The 16,671-nt window shown below is 53.5% G+C and overlaps 1 protein-coding gene across 1 annotated transcript in view; it reads left to right on the top strand.

The window, feature by feature from the left end:
• Nucleotides 1–1,098: 1,098 nt before the first annotated feature.
• The window catches only part of CIITA (class II major histocompatibility complex transactivator), a gene marked incomplete at its 5' end in the record, with an annotated part of 45,138 nt that continues 29,565 nt past the window's right edge, over nucleotides 1,099–16,671 (top strand). The window contains one exon of the mRNA XM_080830199.1: nucleotides 1,099–1,381. Within this exon, the coding sequence (XP_080686325.1) occupies nucleotides 1,099–1,381 (283 nt within the window). The remainder of the gene's footprint in view (nucleotides 1,382–16,671) is intronic.

Here is a 16,671-nt window from a genome sequence, read left to right as displayed (position 1 = left end):
AGGGAGAGAAAGACAGAATCTCAGGCAGACTCCACACTGAGCACGGAGCCCAGTGCCAGGCCAGATCTCAAGATCCTGAGACCATGAAGGAAGAGGAAACCAAGAATCAGATCCCCAAGGGACTGCATCGCCCAGGTGCCCCTGGCTTGGGAAATTCCCAAATAGAATCCTCAAATAGACTGTCTCCCACACAAAGCCTCTGTTTTGTGCATTAGGAAATCCGAGATAGTTATTTGTATTCATTCAATTCAATTCATTCATTCAATTCAATGCATTATCTTTTTTAATCCTCAGGAAAACTTAATGAGGGTGGATTACTTTCCCTGGGAGATTTTTGCTAAGGAGGGGACTGAGGTTTAGTGAGGGTAAGCTCAAGATGACAGTCGTGTGCATGACCAATAATAATAATAATAATAATAATCACAATGGTTCATCTTTCTTGAACTATTGTCATGTTGTAGACAATGTGCTAGGTGCTCTGCAGACATCATCTCATTTAATTCTTCCAACAAGTCTATGAGGTCAGGGCTGTGATCCTCACTCCGTCTAACTGGGCATTGAGGATGATGATCATCATCCAACCTTTTCAGGCGCAGGAATGGGGGATGGGAAGAGGCTGAGCAAGTTGCTCAAGTTCATATAATTAGGAAGCAGCGCTGGGATTTCAACCCCAGCAGACCGGCTCCAAAGCCGGCGCTTTAACCTCTATGCCCCGACTGCCTTCTTGTGGCGATAAAACTTGTGAAAAGGACCATCACTGTGTAGGCTCCCAGAGAGGCAAGCTCGCGTCCCATTTGGAGAACACCAGACTGGATCAAATGGAAACGCGCAGGCTGGGGCTGCTCTGACCCGGGCACGTGGGCGGTCCCAGCGAATAGCGGTGGGGTCCGAATGAGCCCGAGCACCCATTTCCAACCAGACATCAGGCACCCCAGCCCACGACACAAATGAGGAAACCTGCCCCAGCAGGAATTAACGGCGCCCAACTGCAGAGTTTCCCTCGTCCTGTTTTTCACTTCATGTTTTGGATGCTGCAGGCTGGGTGAGCAGAGATCCTAGGCTTTGGCTCAGGCAGCCGGCCTGCCTCCGAGTCCTGCCATGAACCACTTCCAGAGCATCCTGACGCGGGTCCAGACGCTGCTGTCCGGCCGTCGGCCGAGTCAGGTGCAGGCCCTCCTGGACCACATGCTGGAGAAGGAGCTCCTGTCCCGGGAGTACCACTACGCCCTGCTCCGCGAGCCTGATGGCGAGGCCCTGGCCAGGAAGATCTCCTTGACCCTGCTGGAGAGAGGAGACCCAGACTTGGCCCTCTCGATGTGGGCGTGGAGTGGGTGGCAGCTCCCGGTAGCCGAGAGGGACCCCGGCTCCAAGGACCAGGGTGGTAAGTCAGCTTCCCCTTCACCCAAGGAGCAATGATTGGCTGTAGGCAGCGCATGGGTTTTCTCTCCTCTCTGAAAGGAGTGCCCTTATGCTCATCCCTATCCCCAGATGGGAAGGCAGAGCTGGGCAGGAGTCAGGGGGCCCCTGAAGTGCTCGGAGGACCCGGTCTGTGATGCTGGGTATCCTGGAGCCCACACAGCACCCTTCCCGCTCTGCGTAAGAAAAGACCATCCCAGAGGCATGCAAACAAACGGCTGCTTGATTTACACTCTGAGCAGCCTTCATGTGTCAGGCACTGTGCTGGGGACCGGCTGGGGGCTACAGATGCACTCCTGTCTGCCAGGGGCTCACGGTCCAGTGGGGAAGATGGCTTCAGGCACTCGGTGGGGTTCGAACACAGAGAAACCAGATGCCAGAGAGAGGACGAGCCAGGAAGCTGGAGGACAGAGGATACTGTGTGGGCACATGTGCGTGCGTCTGTGGTGTGTGTGCACGTGTGTGTGTGTGTGTGTGTGTGCACGTGTGTGTGCGTGTATGCCTGTGCATCAGCGAGAGACAGAAATCGAAAGGGTGAGACAGAAGAGAGAGAAGGAGGGAGACAGAGACTGAGAACAGGAATCCGATCAGAGAAAAAAGAGAGGAAGAGTGTCTTACTTTTAGGGCACTGACGACACTTGACGCATCTTCCATCGGAAAAATGAGCCCTGGCCAAGTTGCCCCCACCCACGCCTCCGGCCCCGCAGACCGTGTAGGTCTTCCTTCCCTATTGCGGAGGTTCTCGCTCCGTTGCCACCAACGTTCTTCCTAAAGAGGCAGGTCTGTTCTGCCTCCTGCTCCACCCAGACCTGGGCTTTCCCAATTTTATGACCGATCGCCCCAGATTCTAGGCATCCACGGGCCCTTTATGGTTTCGGAGTTACTTGAAGTGGGAGAGGATCGCGATGATTCACGTTGATCGAGTATTGGCCGCGTGCCTGGTCCCACCTAAGCACACAGCAGCCCCCAGTTCTAACCGAACGAAGGGAACCCAGATGTGCCCCCCACCCAAGGTGACCCCACCAAGGGTCCCGGGTGGGAGGTGGTGGAAGCTGGAGTTGAAAGCGGACAAACTTCATCCCCAACCTGGCTTTGAGGAGTGAAAAGCCTTCCGATGGTCTTGATTGTGTTATGGGGGCAGGGGGTGTATGTGTTTCTCTTGCTTTTCTGGCCAGACGTGGATTTACAAAGGGTTGGTTTTCCTCGTGGTTAAGTTCTCGCCCAGATGGTGTCTGTTGGTTTCTTGGACGTGTCTCTTACTCTCCCCCTTTCCCACCTGAATGACCTCCCTGATTTCTTCATGGGGATGAAGGCAGCCTGTGCGGTCTTGAGGGGGGTGGAGAAGCCACTCTGGGATGGTAAGGGGCAGTGGGGGGAGTCAACGCCACCTTCCTTCCCTACAAACGGCACACTCCTTGCTCCTTTATGGGGAGGCTGCCTGACACCTCGACACCCCACCCCCCATCTGCTGGTTCCTGTTATTTAACTCAATTTCCTCCCTAGGGATGTCATATTTTTGTTTCTGAGCCCATGTGACTCTAGAAAGGGAACTGGGCTCAGAGTGACGTGGTCTACAGCGGGGAGGGAGACAGAGACGAGCAGGGTGCCCCCTCTCTCTACCCTTTCTTCCTGTCCTCCAGCTCAGCCCCCCAACCTGACAGGGCTACAAGGTGTGCTGCTGTGATAGAGGACAGAGGGAGCAGCCTTCTCAGGGGAAGAGGGAGAGGGGGTTAGAGCATTGTGTGTTTTGTAAAGAAAGGGCCCTGACTCTGGTTTCAGTGGGGGTTCAGAAGAGGAAATCACCCTGTGAAGGTTTTGTAACTCTCTCTACAACCCTTAGTGATCTTCACTCTCCACTGCTCTAAACCCTGCACTGACTCCCCATCGCTCAGAGAAGAAGCCAAATCCAGACAGTGGCCCACAAGGCTTATCACAGACAGACTCTCTGTCTCTCATCCCCTACTTCTGCTCATCTCCTCCAGCCACACTAGCAACCCCACTATCCCTGGGACAGGCCTGGCACACTCTCTACCACAGGACCTTGACATGTGCTCTTCCTACTACCTGGAACATTCTTCTCCAGATAGCCTTTTGGCCTTCCTGCTCAGCTCTTTGCTCAGATTTCACCTTCTCAGTGAGGCCTACCCCGAGCATCCCCTTTAGAATTGCAGGTCCCCACGTGGGGGAGGCTCAATCCGTTAAGCATCTGCCTCCAGCTCAGGTCTGGTCCCAGGGTCCCAGGATCGAGTCCCGCATTGGGCTCCTTGCCCAGTGGGGAGCCTGCTTCTCCCTCTGCCTGTCACTCCCCCTGCTTGTGCTCTCTCTTTCTCTCTCTCTCTGACAAGTAAATAAATAAAATCTTAAAAACATAAACAAAAGAATTGCAGGTCCCCATCCACACTCTGAGCCCACCCCCTAGACTGACATTTTCACCTTCTATATACTTTACTTTTGTATTATGTTTGTCATTCGTTGTCTGCTCTCCCACTAGGAAATAAGCTCACGTGGGCAGGGATCTGTATTTTGATCATATCGTATCCCAAATGCCTAGCACGGTGCCTGGCACTGGGTAGGTGTGTGATGTCAATTGTTGAATGTTAGATGGTTGCATGAATGGATGGAGGGAGGGAGGGAGGGAGGGAGGGATGACTGAGTGGGTGGATGGCTCAGGTACCATCATTATTTTCACTTTACAGAATGGCAAACTGAGGCACAGAGAGGTTAAGAGATGGCCTGCGAAGGGGACTACTGGGTGTCCCAAGGCCAGAGCTACTGCTGCACTTTCTGCTTGGCTGCTTCTTCTAAACAACCCAAGGGATACCGTAAATCTACCCAAAACAGGTTAACTATCTTCAAACTGAAACTAGGCCTGAAACTTCAAACTGATTCAGAAGTCACCTTTGACTACCATGGTGCCTCGGTGTGGTTGTGCAGAAAGCCTACGTCTGGGGCTGCGACCCTGGAGGTCCGACTCTGCTACCTGAGGCATCGTGGGTGCATCCAACCCCAGGCAAGCTTGGGGGATGGGGGGAGGCCTGAGAGTCCAGATCTTTGTCCTGACGGCAGCTTCCCTGTGGAATCAGAGCGAACATCTGGGGCGCTCTTTGGCGACAGTGGGTGGCAGTGCGTGTCAGGCAGTCTGGGGACAGAGAAGAGGCAGTGAGGTTCACAGTGATGGAGAAGGACCAGGCTGGACACTGGAGAGCTCTGAGTCTGAGGCCACACTCTGCTTCTTACAAACCATGTGACCTCGGTCCCGTGACTGGACCACTCTGACTCGCTGTTTCTTCATCTTGAGCATAGGAGTGGTGATATAAAGCCCTCAGGGCTAGAGTGAGCGTTAAATTAAGTGAGATGGTAGCTGGAAACTATCTAAGGCAGTGCTTGACCTTGGATAGCTAACTCTAGAGAGGTCACAGCAGGGAGAATTGGACAAGGAAGAATAAACCAGGGGTTTGAGGTGCAGAGAAAACAATTGTGTCTACAGTCTCACTGGGGGGCCGCACAGAATATCTAGACAACTACTCCATGCGAAACACAATGCTGAGGGCTTGGGTGTTGTGTATATCTGAGAAGTGCATCAATGGACCCCCACCATTGGGCTGGTACATGGTCTCTGCCCTCTGACTGCCTGAGTGCCGGTCCTAGTTCCCTAATTCCAAGGGCTATGGCTATGAGCTCTTTCTGGAACATCTCTGGGCCTCAGTTTTCCACATCTGTAAAATGGCGGCGATAATGGTACCCCGTGACCATTATCTAATGTAGGGTGCTTGCATTTCCACCAAGGAGAGAATGGATTCTGACTCATCGATGTCAGGGCTGGTGTTTGGGCAGCTACAGCCCCAAGGTGACAGCCGGCTTGGGTTTGCTAATGGAGAGTTTGCCCAGCGGTGCCTTTGGGCATGGGTTCTCAGAAGCCGTAGGAATCTCCCCACCTCCCAGTCCCTGGGATGTTTTCTTTTATTGTTTGCTTTGGCTCTCTCTCGTTATCTGGCCACTGTAGGTTTTCGTGATGCGTTATATTTGGCCACAAGGACTCTGTTGTAGGAACCATAGAACAAAGTTTCCTTCTAGGATGTTGCCTGATTTATTGGAAAGGAAGGGACGTGCCTCACGCTGCCAAACCTTTCCTCTGGCTTCCTTCCTCATTTGGCCCTTAGCCCTGGAGCCTGGAACTCAGACAGGAGAGGCTCTGTGTCCTCCCACCTGCCTCTTTCTCTTCCCAAGACCCATTCCTGCTCCGATTTGGGGGGCGTCTACTCTGCCTCCTGGAAGGAGATGTGCTGGAGGGAACGACTGTCGTCCATTCACCTTGGACGGCTTCCCCGCCAGCCAGGCCCGCTTCATCGTCACCCCCAGGAGCCACAGAAGGAAAAGCACTTGCACCCGGAAGTTGGCACTTCCCCATGGGTTTTCCCAGGCTGACCAGTGTCCTGTTCCATTCTCTGCTTGGCTCCAAGCCGGGCACCTGACCCAACCAGAGCCGGTTTCTGTTCTCTGTTGTTGTTACCTTAAGCAGCTTACCGGTGTCCTTCCTTGGGATCCATTCCTCTCTCTAGGCACCTGCCCAGCCACTTACCTGCCTGCCCTCAAACTTACCTGATCTACTTATCCACCTACCAATATCTACTTATCAACCCATCATCTTATATGTTTTCCACTTACACACATTTACCAATCAATCTATCTAACCAATTATAGTTTTATGTATCAACTTATCTACCTGCCCTCCTACCAACCCATTTGCTCCTGTCTTCCCTGACTTCTAGGTCTGTGTTCTCATGCACCTTCCCATGGGCCTCGTTTGGATACATACCAGTTTTATCGTATCTAGTCACCTACATCTCTACTCACCTCTTTCCCTTCCTTCCTTACACTTCTTCCCTCCACCTTAATCATCATCTTAGCCCCCACTAGGGATCATGGTGGTCACCGAAAAGCATAAGAAAAGGTACTTACAACCCAGGGAAGAGGGGACCCTTCCCCACTGGGAACCTGAGTCTGCCTTGATTGTGCTAATCCAAACTTGGGTTCTTTCATTCAAAAAAATCTTGGAGTAGTGTGACTTTTAAGGAAGAAAAGAAATCACTGGGTCCCAGATAGTAGCAATCTCATGATCTAATCCAAGGCAGCATGGTCTCTACTTCTGAAATGGGAAGTTCACCCATGCATTGCCAAGTACAAGGCAACAAGTTTTCTAAAAATGAGTAAAGCCCAAGATTGATGTTATGTGGAAGGGTGCTGAAAGCAAGAACTCAGGCCTTGACCTTGAAGGATGGCTAAAATAGAGCCCGACGGGGAGAAGGCAGGAGCTCAGCCTTGCACGAGCAGAGGTACCCACGTAGGGCGAGCTGGTCTATTTGGGGACACCGCAGCCGGGGATGACAAGTTTACTCAGAAGAGAAGTTTCCCCCATGTCCTTCCCTTGGGACTTCGCAGAGGACCCCGCCTGGCAACTTGCTCAATGCTTCTCCTGGTAACCAGCGGTCTTTGTCCTGCTGGATCCGGACTGCAGGCAAAGAAATTCACATGCTCAGGGCAAGGCTGGCTTGAGGAGCCGCTGAGAGGGCTCCCTAATCAGGAGGGAATTGATTTTATTCAAAGCAGCCCCGGGCTCGCTTGGGAGAATGATCACCATCTCGGAGGGAGTTTCGAAGAGGACCACCAGCAGGAGGAATGCAGGATGCTTTCATTGGGACAAATCCTGCGCTCAGCTCAGCCCCTCTGCCCTGCTCCTTGCCCTGCCCATTCAGGAGGCTTGGCATTCTAGTTCTGCTATAATGGTAGCCTGCCCAGTCTTCATCTCTTTGTTTCCGCTGCCCCTGCTGAAATTCAGACCCCATCAGCTCCTGGCTGGGCACCACAATGGCTCCTCTTCGGTGTCTCTACAGCGGGGGGGGGGGGGGGGCTCCTTGTGCTAATCCACAGTTCCTGGCATCTGCCAAACACACAGCCTTGTACATGTCAGCACCCAGCTCAGAGACCTGTTGGACACATGCATGGTCAGGTTTGGGTCTTGAGTATGGGTCTGGGGGAGGCAGGGGGGTGGTGGGGGTCAGTGAGGATGTGGAAAGACCAGGTGGCAAAGATGAGATCAGACTCAGTGAGAGATGATGGCACCCAGGCAGGTGCACCCCAGTCTGAGTCACTCTCATTGCCAGCTCTGCCCTGCCATGACCCCGATTCAGAACTACCTCGGTCATGGCCGTCAGAACTGGCTTCCTCTGAGGACAGGAAGGGCCTCTCATAAGGGGCCTTGAGACAAGTGAGCGGGCAGGTGCCTCTCCCTTGGCACCAGGTCATGGGAGGATGAGATTTCTAATATTTGTCCTGTCTTGTTGTATTAGCCTCACAAGGCAAGACTGTGTTTCAAATTGACTATCAGCATTTCCCATGTGTCTGCCTACTTCCTCCCTGGGCCTTCTAAAAGCAGGGACTGCTTCAAAATAACCATGTTACAAAGATAGGCATCATTGTCTTTATTTCGTAGGTGGGGAAACCGAGGCCCACACAAGGGAAGTGAGGGGTCCAAGGTCATGCACCTGCTAGTAACAGCAGGGGCTCGATGCCAGCTTCTCAGACTCCCAACCCAGTGCTCTTCCAGTAAAAATGCAGGCAGGAGGACCTCGTCACTGCTTCCCAAACTTCATTCATTCCAGACCCGCTTACGACTTCCATACTATTACTTACTCGATAGGTGTTTTTTCAAAATACTCACATTTTTTTTTTAGTTCAACTTTATTTTCCAAGGAAGTTTATGCCACCATAAGTGAAAAAGGTATGCCACACATTGAAGTACACTGTGAAACGGGAAGGCGGGGCAGTGTTTACACAAGACAAGTCAAATACTGTTGTCTGGCTGAAGGCTTGTAGCTAGGGACGGCTTTCTGGGAACCAGGGATGTACCCTGCATTCCAAGAGGTGTTCAAGACCTATTAGCTTGACAAACACTTTCCCCCAGATGCCATCAGGAGCATTGGTAGAGACCTGCAGAGGCACTAACTCTCCCCCTGTGGGTAACCCCAAACCAACTGGCTGTAAGTAGACCGCATCTGGGATAACATTGTTTTATGTGGCATTTACATTCTGGTCCAATGTCTTCGAATAAAAATCACGAGTGGACCACGCGTGATCACCGGGGCAATTCCGGGCAGTTTGGTGTGGGGGTGGTGGAGGAAAATGGAATCTTGGAAACATGCTGGACCCCAGCTGGGGGGCCCAGCTTGTTTTGAGGTATCTGGGGGGCTCTGATCCTGGCCCCGCAGTGCAGAAGAGGGCAGGAATTGGGAGTTGGTACCAGTGAGGCTCCACTGGGGTCACCATGATTTCAGAATGTCATTTTGTCAAAGGTCCCTCTAGAAGAGACAACTCTCAATCTTCTGTGGTTACCCCCGTTGGGTCCACAACAAGGAACTGAAATTACCATAAGAGGCACGGGGAGGGTTTAAGGGAGTGTGGGCAAATTAGAGAGTTTGAGACAGAGAAATGCAACAGCTTGATGCCACTTCACGGAGGGGGGAGTTTTCTGTTGGTCCCTTGCTTGCTTCCTTTGCATGCTGGCTTAGTCTTGGCGGGCTCCTGACTGGTACAGGTGGATAAGCTGGCGATGAAGCTGTCTGCTCCTGAACTAGGCATTCAGAGGCATCGTTGGGCAGGCTGAGGGCCCCAGGAGGGGCTGCCAGACTCCCGAAGCCGCTGCCCCACGGGGTCTCCCACACCATGCGTTGCTTGGCTCCACGCCCTGCGGGGTCCTACCCGCCAGAGCCCCAAGGTAAAAGGGGGGGTGAAGGAAGTTGGGGTCTGAGAAGGCTTCTTGATTTAGGGTAAGGTCTCCGCTGGCCCCACCATCTCTGAACTGGGGGGTGGGGTCAGAGAGGGGGTCCTTGTCCTGTCGGGGCTGTTGGGAAAAGTGAGGTGGTTGATTATTTCCTTCCACTTGAGGGACATTCAGATTGGCCCAGGTGCCTGGCACGTGAGAGCACTTTATCAGCGCTGAAGGGTTCTAGAGGACCAGCTTGCAGGAGGCGTGTCGTTAGCGCTCAGCGTTGATGGCTCGGCTTAGCCAACCACAGGTCCTCTCTCCACCAGGTAAACACGGAGGGGTGCCCTTGAAGGACAGGATCCCTGCCAGCCCTCACCCCGTTCCCCGAAGCCGGAGTCCTGGGTGTAGCTGCTAAGCCCCAGTGGGCTCGACAGATGCTCACCTCTCCCCAGTTTCTGAATTCTGTTTGGGGGGAGAAATGGGGGCAAGGAGACAGATGGCCCCAGCTCTGAAGTCAGCGCGGTGGGTTTGAATCCTAGCTGCTTGCTGGCTGGGTGGGATGTGATGCAGAATATGTCCCCAACTATCTTTGAGGCTCTTTTCCTGGGCTGTTAAAAACTCTATGACAGGGTAATGGTGAGGAACCAAAGTCCAGCACACTGCTGGGCACACTGTAGGAACCAAACATCATCACAGAAGCCCAGCATTGCTGGTGTCGCTGTGTTGTGCGTTTCAGAGGGATGAGACTCCTGTCCTCAGACACCGGTGAGATGTCTTCCCCTGGACCCGTGCGGTGATGGCAGTCTGCCAGCTCTGCTGGACAGAGCTTGCGAGGAGTTTGGTTGGGGAAGGAGAGGTCAGGAGTGACCTCGACCCACCCCTTCAATTCCAGACAGGAACTCCAAGCCTGGGAAGGGAAGTGCCCTCCCCACATTCTCATGGTGGGTGGCGCTGGGGTCCAGGACCTCTGGAGGAGGAAAAGGCAGGAGGAATGTAGCCCCAGGGATGCGGTGATGGGGAGGCTGGCTTGCCAAGGCTGAATTTCCAGCCCACAAAGGTCGCGGAGGCATTTTCTCTTGCCTCTGGAGGGCATTTGGCTTCCCAGGAGGGCATGGCTCATTGAGCAAGTCTCTGGGTCCGCCCTGCCTGTAAGGGTGGTTTGCCACCTTCATAGCCGGGCTGAGCTAGAGAGATGTGGAGGCCACCCCAAAGCCAGCGTGAGCAGCCCACGAGTCAGTGCTTGCAAATGGCATGCCCCCGGGTGTGCTGGCTCCCCAGAAGCAGGGGACTGGCCAATTCCAGGAGCTGGTGGACACTCCGGGAATGCCCAAGAGTGTTGGGATGTGAGCCGGGTGCTTGGCAGAAAGCACGTGGTGGGTGCAGCAAGTCGGCTTACTCCCCAGCTTGGCCCAAATCCCGGCGCTGAGAGAAAGTGAAAGAGAAAAGGACGGCTGTAGGGGTGAGGTGGGGTGGCTGGCCAACAGACCCGCCCCAGTCTCGCCGCAGCCCCAGAGCCGGCAGGAAGGAGAGGCCAGGGGGAGCACGTGGGACTCCGGGGAGCGGCGGTAGGTGACCAGGGCTCCTCACCCTGCACCCCCAGAAAGTCGGCCGGGCAGTCGAGCTCAGAGGCTGGCGGCTGCTTTCCTGAGGTCACATAGGAAAGCTGGGAGGAAGGGAAAGGGCGTGTGCAGACCCGGGAAAGTCCGCGTTTGCAGCATCCCCAGCCTGGAACACAAGGACCAGGCGGCAGGGAGTCAGACCGTGGCGCAGGGTCGCGGGGCCCAGAGCGCGGGGCGAGGGGAGGAGGGCGGGAGGCAGAGGGCTGCTGGCACTTCTGGGGCGCAGGAGGAGCGTGCGGAGCGGAGCCCAGCGCGGGAGCGAAACCCGGGACTCACACACCCTCTGCGCCTCCTAGAGTCTGGAGAGCCGCTGTGAGGTGCGCCGTAGAGAGGGACACACAGGTCCCTCTATGGGGACCCTGGACTCTGGCCGCCCTTCTCTGAGCCTCAGTTTTCCGATTGGATCATAGCACCGCTCTGACGCAGGTTTCTGGCCCTTGGGTGGGGGGTGCCTTGCAGAAAAGTTTATGGGGGGGGGCACCGACATTTAGTGGGCGCCTGGGGAAATCCTCACGTCTCTCCCCCTTTTTCAGGCTAACCTGAAAAAGAACAAAGACCTTGATTTGGGTTCTCAGAATTGCAATTCGAGGGGCACAGGAAAGCATCTTGCTTGCATAAAAACCGGGGGTTTTTATGAGAAAGAAGGAGGGGGTGATGACATGATTTTGGTGAAGAAGAGCAGAGTGTGTGGTGGTGGTGCTGACTGGCTGAGCCCCTTCTGTTGATTATCTTATTGTTTTGTTGGTGCTATCGAATGAAACTGACCCTTGGAGGTATGAACTCTGGGGTCTCCTGAGCAGCTGCTCGTAAAACAATTGTAAAGGCAATTGCCAGTTCAAGAATTCATTAGTTAAATGAATTTTAACTAGTTAAATTCATTAGTTAAATGAATTTTAATGAAATTAGTTAAATTTTTCATTAGGAAAAATGGAACTTTAAAACGGAGTCTCTTATGGGTTTTTTAAATTTTATACAATTCCAAGCTTCTCTTCGATCATCTGGGGTTGGGGTGGGGCGCAGCTTTCTGGGATGGCTTTGACAGGGCTGATGTTTCCACCTCCCTTTGGGGTCCTGAGCCCCATCTTCCGAGGAGAGAAACCAAGGAGCCCCAGAAACAGGTTGGGAGGTGTCTGGGGACGCAGAATGCCAGAATTGGAACTGCCATGCCTAGCTCCGCCTTAAAGCCCACAGCTCTCTTCTGAGTCCCACGTCCTCCCGCCCCCATCCAAGGTCACTCAGAGCAGGGGATAGACGCCCAGCTGTCCCCAGCGTCCCACTTACAATTGCAGCCAGGCATTCCTAACTTTGGCAAGGCACCCTCCATCCATGAAACCCCCCTCCACACCAACCCAGAAAAGAAACACTCCCAGCCAATCAGAAGGTTAAGGAAATTGGTGCTTCTTTGCTTTAGGGCCAGGTAGAACTGAGACGGGAAGGGAGAGAGACCTCAGAAAACCATCACCTTCCAAACCCCAGGCTGCCTTAGGTAAGGACCCGGTCTCCAAAATCCCAGGATGTACAATGGAAAGATCCTCGGAGAGAACAGAGGCAGGGGGTCCCAGGCTTCCGGCACAAGGGAGTCACCTGTTTGGCACGTGGGCTCCTGGTCCCACCCCTGGGCCCTGCCTGGGCTAAACCATTTAGCTGGTGATTCCTATGCCAGAGGCCCAGAGGTTATAAACATGCATTGAAAGGCATTGATGTGGTCCAAACCCTGTTCTCTCACCATGTTATGAAACCTCTGGGGACTTCCCCAGGAGATTTGGTAACCAAGGTCATATAGTCAAGCTGTTGGCAGGGTCAAGATTTGAGTCCAAGTCTATGGAGAGCCCAATCCAGGGCCTGGGCGGAGGCGTGAGCCTCATACGCAGGGCAGGTCCTGCGTAGGCAGAGTCATCCGGATACAGTCCCTGTCTGATGGCAGGGACCTGGTCCTACCTCTTGAGACCTCAGCCCCTGGTCCCTTGTGAAGAGTAGTCAGGAAATTAGCAAAGGGACGCAACAGCATGGCCCGGGGTCAATCCCAGGCAATCAGAGAAGTGGCCTGAGGAAGAGGGGGAGGCTTCTGGACTTGGCTTTCAGACTCGCCATCAGTCACCCCGGATAGATGACTTCCGTCTCCGAGGTGCATCTATAAGGTGGCTAAAACAAGGGCGCCGTCTTGGAAGCCCGTGGGCAAAGTCACCAAAAATACACCTGTGACAGGAGTAAGCATTATAGCTCCTGGAGGGATTGTATGGAAAGATCTCGGGGGGAAGTTGTACCCGGAAGGGAGGCTTCTAGACTTCCACACCTGATGGGGCTTCTAGACTTCCATACCTGATGGGGGGTCCCCAGACAGTTCTCAAAGAGGTGTTAATTGACCCCAGGTCTCCTGGAGAGGAATAGATCCCTTGCTTTTCTGATTCTTTCTCCAGCCGCCTTCCCCATTTTTGTGGGGAGACATCTCTGACCACACTCACACTGGCTGGTGCTACTTTTTAGCAGAGTGGTAGGGCAGCTGACCTTATTGTGACAACATTGTTTTGTTTTTAGTGACAAGTGATGCTGGGTTTTTTCCCCCACCATGGGAGGGAGTGATAGAAAGTTTCCTTTTTTTTTTTTTTTTTAAATGATAATATGAAATTTACCAACGAACCCATTTTAAATATACAACCGAGCTGTGATAAATACGTTCCTACTGCTCTACAACTACCATCCCTCTCCAGAACCTTTTCATTGCCCCAAACTGAAACTTGGTCTCCAGGACCCGCGAAATCCCCATTCCGGCCCCCCTCCCCCTGCCACCACTTTTCGCTGTTCTGTCTCTGGAGTTGACCACTCGAGGCGCCTTGTGTAAGTGGAATGCTATAGTATTTGTCCTTTTGTGACTCGCTTCTTTCATTGAGTGTGATGTTTCTGAGGCTTCTCCTTGTGGTAGCAGGTGTCGCCGTGTCCTTCTTTTTTTATGGCTCAGTAATATTCCAGTGCACAGAATTCCAGTGTACAGAATGGTGTTTCTGCATTCATCTGCTGATGGACACTTGAGTAGTTTACACCTATTGTCTGTTACGAAGAGTGTGCTATGAACATCTGTGTACCGGTGTGTGTTTGATCGCCTGCTTTCAATTCTGGTGGGTCTTCTTTTAACATCAATACATTTGTTTCTTTAAATAGCTAAGTCAAGGACAATACAAATTCTGGCAATTTGTGGAATAGGTGGTAGGCGGATCTGACCCAAAAGTTGTAAAGGGGACTGATGAACACCTGACGTTTGAGAGACTGGGGCTGGGGAAAAGACCCAGTAGCAGCTGTAACCATGCAGGGTGTGAGGCTGGTGAGGGCTCCATCAGTGGTAGACAGGGACTCTTGGAAGGAGGAGGAAGAGAATTGAGGAAGATGTGAAGTCTGGTTCTAGGATTTTCAGCTGGGGAGAAGTGGAAGGGTGGCAGAAATGGAGAGTCTGGAAGGGTCACTTGGGAGAAGGAGAATTTCAGACCTCCCAGGGCTCAAGAAAAGTCATCCCAGCAGTGGCGCTGGGGTTTTCTTGGCAAGAGGAAAGTCAGGCTGCCTTGAAAATAAAACCCATTTTAATTCCGTACAAGGCAAGTGTGTGTGCGAGGGGGCACAAGAGGGTGCTCATTTAAAAATACAGAATCTCTGGGAGTCGGGCCAGGGTGCCGTGTGCTTAGCACCCTTTCCAGGCAGTTTTGATTCACAGCCAAACCTGCCAATGGCTCGTCTCTGTCGCTGGATGCTGGCAGGCAGGGCTGGCCCATGGTTTGTGACTCAGAGCCTCTAACCCCCCCTCACAGAGGGCCTGGCTTGGCCACAGGTTGCTCATTCCCCTCCCCATCCCAATTCCTGGCTCAGGTTGTCTTCCGGGAGCGGGGCTTGGGGGAAGCCTGTTGGACTCCTTTCCAGGTCACTGACTGCAGCTTGGAATGCTGGGACGTGCAGAGGGAAGGCCACCTGGAGGTGGGAGGGGCCGGGACGGCTGGAAGGGGGCTGGCGCTCTGGACGAGCACCCACCAGGCCTCCTCCCCCAGCTGTAGCTCTTACTGCTGGGCTCCTGCCTTCTCATCTTGCGTCCTGCCTTGAACCCCTCACCCCCGGTCACTGGCCGTCTGGGCACACGCACCAGCTGAGGTGCTATCATTCAAATCCCAAAGGTTTTCCAAGTCGCAACGACGTGCATGTCCTCAGTGGGGGTCCAGACTAGATAGGTGGCTTGTCCCAGCTCTCAGAGGTGGAGGGGGAGGGGGGTTGTGGGGTTCTGTATGATCACCAGGACCCCTGGTGGAAAAACAGAATGAGCTTGCCTCCGGTAAGGTTCCTAGGAAGCAGACTGGACTCAGAATTGAAGGTTTGCACATGGGAGGTTGATTGGAGAGGCGAGGTAAGGTGGGGGCACACAGGAAGAGGGAGGAGGCGGGACTGGGGGGCCGGCCCTAAGTCTCTACAGGGGCTTCAGCCACACCCCTGCCCCCCACAGAGGGCGCTGGAGCTGGGACAGCTCTCAGGGTTACTACAAATCGAGGCAACAGACCGGACCTTTGCACCCCACAGGTCCCAGTCATCGGACACGGGCTCCCCTTGGAGAAGGGGTGTGACTTGGAGCTATGCCCAGAGTTAGAAGCTGGGAGCCCCCTGCCCTCCAGCAGCTGGTAGATGGGCACCCCGACCTCAGCCCCTTCAGGGGTTTCATCGATGTTGTAGCAGATGCTACATGTAACACATCACGCCAGTGAAAACTGTCAGGTCAGAGTAGCAGGAGGCCAAGGTCTAAACGCTCCTCCCGGGTTGCTTTTTAACCATACTCCGCAGCCCTCTTTCGGCAGGGGAGGTTGTGCGCCCTCCATCCCCTTTAGGCAGTGCCTCGTGCTCTGAGATTTGCCTTCTGATGCGTTCGAGGTGCGTCCTTGGGTTTGCGTGTGCTCGCGGAACCTCTCCACTGCGTTTCCAGGCGCCTGGATGGCCCCCTGCATGTCTGGCTCAGGGCTCTCGGAGCTCCTTCCGTTTCTGACTGTGCGCTCTGAGCTACGTGGCTGGGCGTGCATCGGGTCTGTCGCTTCTGATCCTGCCTCCTCCTCCATGGGTCACACTGGCTCTCTTTGACTGCCCCTCCTTCAGCCACGGACACCCGGATGGCATCCACCCGCTGTCACCCCAAACAATTCAGCAGGTCCTATGTGGAGCTGTGGGAGCATTTCTTTGCAAGATCTATCCCCAACCTGGAATGGTGAGGTCGTCGGACCTCTGCCTCCTTTGGTATTCAAACAGGCTCCGGGCCGTACGCCAGGGTAGCCGGCACACAGAAGCCCACGGTTGCCAACCTTCGGCATCTTCCTAGCTTTCCACTTTTGACCAGCAGTGCACGATCTAGTGACACCTTGGTTGTTTTTATTTGGAAACTTACATCATGGTAGCACTTCTGGAAATGTCACTTTAGGCAAGGCAGAGCAACATAATGAGGGAGGCACTCTGCCAACCAGGTGAGGTGGGTTTCACAACTGGGAGAGGCTGAGGAACTTACGGGAGGGCACAAGTTAGTGGGGAACTGGGATTTGAACCCAGAGCAGGCAGTCCTAACCACTGTATTATTATCATCACAATTTGTCTTCCTCTTAAAATATCATCTGAACCTGCTTTGCAAGTTTCTTGGCAGGGACTGTGTTTTAAACCTCTTGAGGGCCCCCTGGAGAACTGAGCTCAGTGGAGTTTTTTTGTTTGTTTGTTTGTTTGTTTGTTTGTAGGAGATGCTCAGTAAATCATTGTTTTACAGATCTGGATGAAACCCAGTGCCTATGTCTTTTAGAATTTATCTGGAGGACAGAGATGCAAAGGAAGAGGAACTTGTTTGTTGGATTAGCCTCGAAGAGATAATGTTTGGGG

This window comes from Martes martes (genome assembly GCF_963455335.1).
Source record: "Martes martes genome assembly, chromosome: 18".
Classification (NCBI taxonomy): Eukaryota; Metazoa; Chordata; class Mammalia; order Carnivora; family Mustelidae; genus Martes; species Martes martes.
The sequence above is the reverse complement of the archived record's forward strand: the minus strand, read 5'-3'. Positions and strand labels throughout refer to the sequence as shown.